At 56.9% G+C, this 5,866-nt stretch overlaps 1 protein-coding gene across 3 annotated transcripts in view; it reads right to left on the reverse strand.

Annotated features, from left to right (window-relative positions):
• The window catches only part of LOC102432299 (forkhead box protein P4), a 24,914-nt gene extending 21,374 nt beyond the window's left edge, over positions 1 to 3,540 (reverse strand). The window contains exons 1-2 of one of the 3 annotated variants that reach the window (XM_006107591.3): positions 3,520 to 3,540; positions 2,883 to 3,105 (exon numbers count right to left, since the gene is read on the reverse strand). In XM_006107591.3, coding sequence (XP_006107653.2) covers positions 2,883 to 3,089 — 207 coding nt within the window. In that variant the 5' untranslated portion in view covers positions 3,090 to 3,105; positions 3,520 to 3,540. Of the gene's footprint in view, positions 1 to 2,882; positions 3,106 to 3,519 lie in introns of those variants that run through there. The other 2 variants (XM_023748333.1, XM_023748334.1) reach the window with 2 other exon arrangements.
• Positions 3,541 to 5,866: the final 2,326 nt, after the last annotated feature.

Raw genomic sequence — 5,866 nt, forward strand, 5'->3', positions numbered from 1 at the left:
ACCCCGGGCCTCTGTTTAAACAAGCTCCGGCCTGCTTTTGCATGGAAACAGGCGTCTGCTCTTATTCCGAAGTGACGTGGCTGCCCTCTTCAGCACTGTTTGTTTCAGCTTAAAGTCCTGTCACCAGTCTGACTTCTGACTCGCCCTGTTTATCTCTCTCTCTCCCCTCTGTCAACTCATTATTCCCAAAGGCCAAGCTTGCATTTCCAGGGTTTGTTTACCCAGAGCGGAGGGACAGGGACCAACAGACAGAAGGACAGAGGGAGAGAGGACAGACCAGTGCAACGCCCACAGACACCCCCTCCCCCCAACCTCCTTCCTCTGGAGTGGCTACTTAGGGCCAGTGGACAGTGTTGCTTCTGTTTGTTTGTTTTAAGAGACCTTTTAGGTTGAGAATGGAGTGCTCTCAATCATGCATCAATAGACGTTTATTTAGCACCTACTATGTTGCAGGCCTTGCTCCCTCCATCTCCTACAGGAGACTGTGTGAGTGGCAGGAGCAAAAGGGAGGCTGTGCTGAACCCTGAACTAGGAACTGGGAGGCCCGAGGTCTAGCTGCAGCCTTTCCCATGTCGCATGGACAAGTCAGCGCCACCTCTTGCTGCCCTCTCACCTGTGAAATGGGAATAATAACATCCACTCCCCCCGCAGATGACTGAAGGACACAACCAATGAGAGACACAGGTATTTGTTTGTCCTTGAAGGACTTCCTGGTTGGGACAGAGGGAGGAGGAGCCCACTGGGCCAGGCTCTCTTTCCTCTGGTTGGTTTAGCCCACAAATCGGAACATTTGTTGTGGGGGGGCCAGAAAGTGTTACCCCTGAAACTTCCCCCACACCTCACTCATATATTGGGGGGTGGGAGCAGGGCCTACAGACGGATCTTATTTAATTGCACATTTTGGATTTTTAATTTTGCAGGTCTCTTTTCATAGTTTGGAGCCAACAAAACCTTTTTAAGTCTCAAATATTTTCCTTGGCCCCAGGCACTACGCCCGTAGTGAGCCCAAATGGATAAAACAGCCCTCCGCCTGCCTCCAAATCTCCACCCCAGTTTATTTGTGAAACAGATATAGGATTTTCCAGGACTTTGGGATATTCCCCAAAACAAACAGGAATAACTGGAACATGGAACACGGAGGGTAAAACATGCGTGTGCAGAGCGGAGAAACCTGATCAGCACACACAGTGCTTCCCCACCCCACGCATCTCCCCCGCCACCCAGTTTCTGTGCTCACTCTTCACTTTAAAAACGTTTTAAAAGACATTCCCAGTTTCAGCGTTTCTCCTGCCCACCCCTCAGCCCCCATTCTGCGTAGAAGAGCGGGAGGGGAAGCTGGCCATACGGAGTGGGTGGCCCTGGTGGTGGGGTGTGTTTTGTCATTATTTTGGTGGAGGGTAGGATTTTGCCCTTTGACCTCTGTCCCCAGTAGACGGCACAGGCACCGAGTCTCTCCCCCAGAGATCCTGCTTAGGAAGGCTTGGGAGATGCCAGGACACTCCCAAGGCCCATCTCCCCGGGGAATGGAGACCGGCCCTTCCACTCCAGCCCCCACTGCGTGTGAGAGGAAGTGATTTCTAAAGCCCTTAGTTCTGTTCCCATCCACGCAGCCCCTGGGGACGGGGGTTTCACACCTAAACTGCATCTGATCCTAAAGCCCATGGAAGCCAAGGCTCGGGAGGCCCAGGACTTGGCAAAGGTCACACGAAGGAGCAGGCTCGGACTGAACCCGGGTTTGTTTCATTCCTGTGTCAGTGCTGGCTGACCGGCTCCATGCAGGGTGCCCAGCGTCTGACCAGGCTGCTCCAGGCTGACCTCCGGCTCCCAGGCATGTGGGAGGAAAGGGCCCCCTAGGGGCTGTGGAGTGGGAGGAGGAGCCCCAGGGTGAACCTGGGAGCCAGCATGAGGGCAGGCACGCACTTAAGGCCATCAGGCAGGGGTGGGAGCCCAGTGGGGAGGGGCAGGCTGGACCTGAATTTTCCTTATTCACAGCAGAGCCCCTAAGGGCCAGTGCCACCAGCAGTGATTCGAGAAGCAGGGAGTCAAGTAAAAGGAGGCTCTCCAGGCCGGGCTGGCTGGGCCGGTTCTCGTGAACTTGTCAAGCCCGATTCTCCCTGTTTCCCGGGTGGGGCTGGGACCTGGAGCCCCGGTTCTGTCATCACCCAACCAGGCTCCCCACCCTCGGGCCTCTCTATCCACAGAAAGGCTGGTCTTGAACTCCTGAACTCTGCAGTTCAGAGTGGGAATGACGGAGGGAAAGAGGGAAAGTGGATACAGACAGGGGTGCCCAGTCTGAGCCCTAAAAATGGAGGCGTGCCTTTGCCTCTGGCTCTTGGCCTTTTCCCAGCTGCTCTGGCCTCTGGTGTCTGGAAGTTTGATCTCTTCACAGCTTGAGTCAGGGGCCCAAGCAGACATTGGGGGGGCGGGCGGGTTATTTTACAATACAAATAAAGCGGAGATACCCCTATGTGCCCAGCCCCCTCTCCCCAGTGGACACACTTCTAAAGGGAGGATCTTCTCCCCACCCTGTTAGCTTAGCCAGTGGCAGGAGGGCCCAGGTGCCCGCCCACCCAGGATGCACACTCAGGCCTGCTTCCCTAGTCTGTCTGTCCCGGTGGGCATTTCTGAGACTGTCTGAAGCGCTATGATCTCAGGACCCCGAGTCCTACTTCTTTCTCTGGAAAGCCCAGCTCTCCCTTGGTTAAGGTGGCCACTAGCACGGAGGGCGCAGAGGGAGTCCCTGGGAGCTGGACCTTCCGAAGATTGTTAAAGGGAAGCTGCCTGGCCCGGAGCAGTGGCACCAGTGGCCAGGATGGAGCGGGAAGAGGCCTGGCGTGCCCCCTCCCTGTCCCCGGGGGCCGAGGAGGGGTGCCAGCTCCTACCTGTTGCTGCTGGAAGTGCAGCAGATCCGCAGGGCTCATCTCCCCGTTGCTGTCGGCGCCCGCAGCTGCGTCCCTGCCCGCACCGCCTCCAGCAGCGCCTGCAGCCCCGGCACCACCGCTGCCATCGGCCTGCCCGGAGAGGCTGCCCACGCCGTTCTGACCAGAGGGAGCTGACCTGATTGTCTCCGAGGCAGATTCCACCATCATGTCGCTCTAGCGGGACCTGGAGCGGGAGGAGAGATGGGGGAGGGGCTGAGTGGGTAGGGCAGGTGCAGGTTCTACCCTGGGCAGCAACCATGTCCCTCAACACCCCCACCTAACACCCCACCCCAGGCCTGGGGCACCTCCTCCTAGGACCCCTCTTGGGGTGCAACCTCTCCCAGTGTCACCCTTCCCCTAGGCTGGGAAAAGGAGCAGCCCCAGACTGCAGCTGCCCCTCCTCCCTGAACTTTTTCTCGACTTCCAGAAGACCTCTACAGGGCAGGGGGGAGATGCTGCCCCCCAAACCTATTCCGGCCTCTCCCTCCTGGCCAGGGCATGGGGGGATGGGAGGGAGGGGCGAGGGTTCTGCAAGAACTTAAAAGCAGATGAGCTATTCACTGGGACTCACTATCTCCCCTCCTCCTTTGACACAAACACCTGTAATGGCCATTGTGCTTGCAGACGGGAGTTCCCCAGGGCAGGGAGGCAGGGAGTTCCCCAGGGCAGGGGCCTCCCTAGTCTTTTCCCGAGGGCACTGAGGTTCGCATCAAGATCTGCTCCACAACAAAAAGGCTGCCATTTGCCCAGCACCTCCTGGGACTCAGCTTGGAGCTGTGCAGTGGAGGCAGCCTCGGTCCACCTCTCCGCCTTCCCTTCTAAGGCTGGCGGCGAGGGTCTGGCCAGAAGTAGACCCTCAGTCACATTGTCTCCACAGGCACCATGATTCCTCATCACAAGACTGTGACAGTGTTCATCATCCTGACCTGACAGATGGGAAAGCGGAGGGTCCAGAGTTTGGGGATTTACAGAGGCAAAGGGCCAAGGCCTGAATTCCATACCCTCATTTTCCCACTCCAACTGCCTCCCAGAAAGAGAGAGGGTCAAGGGCAGTGAGGAGAAGGAGGAGGCCTGGACTTCCTTCTGCAACTTGTGGAGGTCCCGCTACCTCAGGGGCTTGCACCCACACTGCGATGGGGAACCTGAACATGCAGAGCTGTTCTCAAAGTCTGGGGTGTCTCCAACGACCCCCAAAGTTGGCTTGAGAGGCACATGGGTTTTAGTGAAACAGGAGATGGCTGGTATCCACCCCTGATCTTCAACACATCCTTTTAAAATATATATATATATATTATTGATTTCAGAGAGGAAGGAAGAGGGAGAGATAGAAACATCAATGATGAGAGAGAATCATTGATGGGCTGCCTCCTGCAGGCCCCGTACTGGGGATCGAGTCCACAACCCCGGGCATGTGCCCTTGATCGGAATTGAACCAGGGACCCTTTGGTCGGCAGGCCAACGCTCAATTCACTGAGCCAAACTGGCTAGGGCTTCAACGCGTCTTTTTTTTTTTTAAGATGTTTTTATTGATTTCAGAGAGAGAGGAAGGGAGAAGGAGAGAGAAAGGAAGGGAACAGGAGAAAGAGAGAAACATCAATGTGAGAGAGGAGCACTGATCAACTGCCTCCTGCATGAACCCTGATCGGGGGACTGAACCCACTATGTGGGCATGTGCCCTGACCAGAAATCGAACTGGTGGCCTTTCGGTGCACAGGACGACACTCAACCGAGCCACACCAACCAGGGCTCCCACACACGTCTTAAACCCCCTAAAACTCCATTTCCTAGAGTCCTGTAAGGAGTAAATAAAACAGCACATACAAACCACCTAGCAGGGTAAGCTCCCATCACCCCCTTCTTCGCCTGCCCTATTTGTAAGGGTGACGACCCTGAGGCTCAGAGAGGTCATGGACTTGGCCCAGGTCACACAGAGGTCAAGGGCAGAAGCCACAGGAGCAGCTAGTGGGGCCTGTGAAAGTCAGCCCGTGTTCTTCCCTCCCTGTTGGCCGAAGCAGACCCCCACAACCACATGGTCTCCCTAACCCAAGAGGCCTTGCAGGTAGCAAATTAGGGAAACTACTGGAAAAGATTGGACTATTTCCCTAGTTCCTCCTCAAAATGCAGCTCCCAGGAGCCTCTCTCTCCTGCCCCCAAATTCTCTCCTTGCACCACGAGGAGAATCCTTTCCCCCTCAGAGGGCCGCGTGCTCTGTTTTATCCCTGCTGGAAGCAAACCCAGTTGAAGTGAGGGTCCTGGGGGGCAGGACAGAGAGCTGCTAAGGGTCCCTGGGGAGCCCACCAGTTCACATGTGCCACCCACATCACTGCTCTTAAGGCCCCTCTCCCTCTGTGACTCTAGGCGTCTCCGTGTGGCTTCCTATGTGAACCTGTGCTGCTGGAGTGTCCTGTGTCTGTGCATTTCTCTGTGTGTTCCCCAGGAACATTTCTCTTGTGTGTCCCCCCACCCCAGCTGCTGCTCCCACTCTTGGGGCCAGAGGAGCTGGGCCAGGGGCGAGGTTGAGGGCGATGGTTCGGAAGAGATTGAGCACTCGGTCTCAGGCCTTAATGGCCGTGTCAGCCAGAGGGCCAGTGGCTGCCAAATGATGGATGGGGTGGGCGCCATCCTCCACCCGCCAGAGCACAGGGCTCCAGCCCCCCTTTCCCCAACCACCCACCCTGATCCCTCCCAGCAGCCTACCGAGCACCTTCCCCCACTCGGGCCTGGGCCCCAGCTACAAGAGGGGGGTGGGGAGACAGCAGGGGCATACTCTAGTCTCCCTCTCCCCCAACACTGGCCCTGTGGGGGGTGGAGAGCAGCTGCCTGCCCTGATTCCAAGCTTAGCTTCTCTGAGATCTGAGAACTCCTGGGCCCCAGGGGACAAGACCAGAGCCTCAGGGGTGTGTGTGCACAGGAGAAAGGAAAGAGAATCCAGCAGTTCTTTCCTG

Source organism: Myotis lucifugus, unplaced genomic scaffold, assembly GCF_000147115.1.
Source record: "Myotis lucifugus unplaced genomic scaffold, Myoluc2.0 scaffold_1278, whole genome shotgun sequence".
NCBI classification, from domain to species: Eukaryota; Metazoa; Chordata; class Mammalia; order Chiroptera; family Vespertilionidae; genus Myotis; species Myotis lucifugus.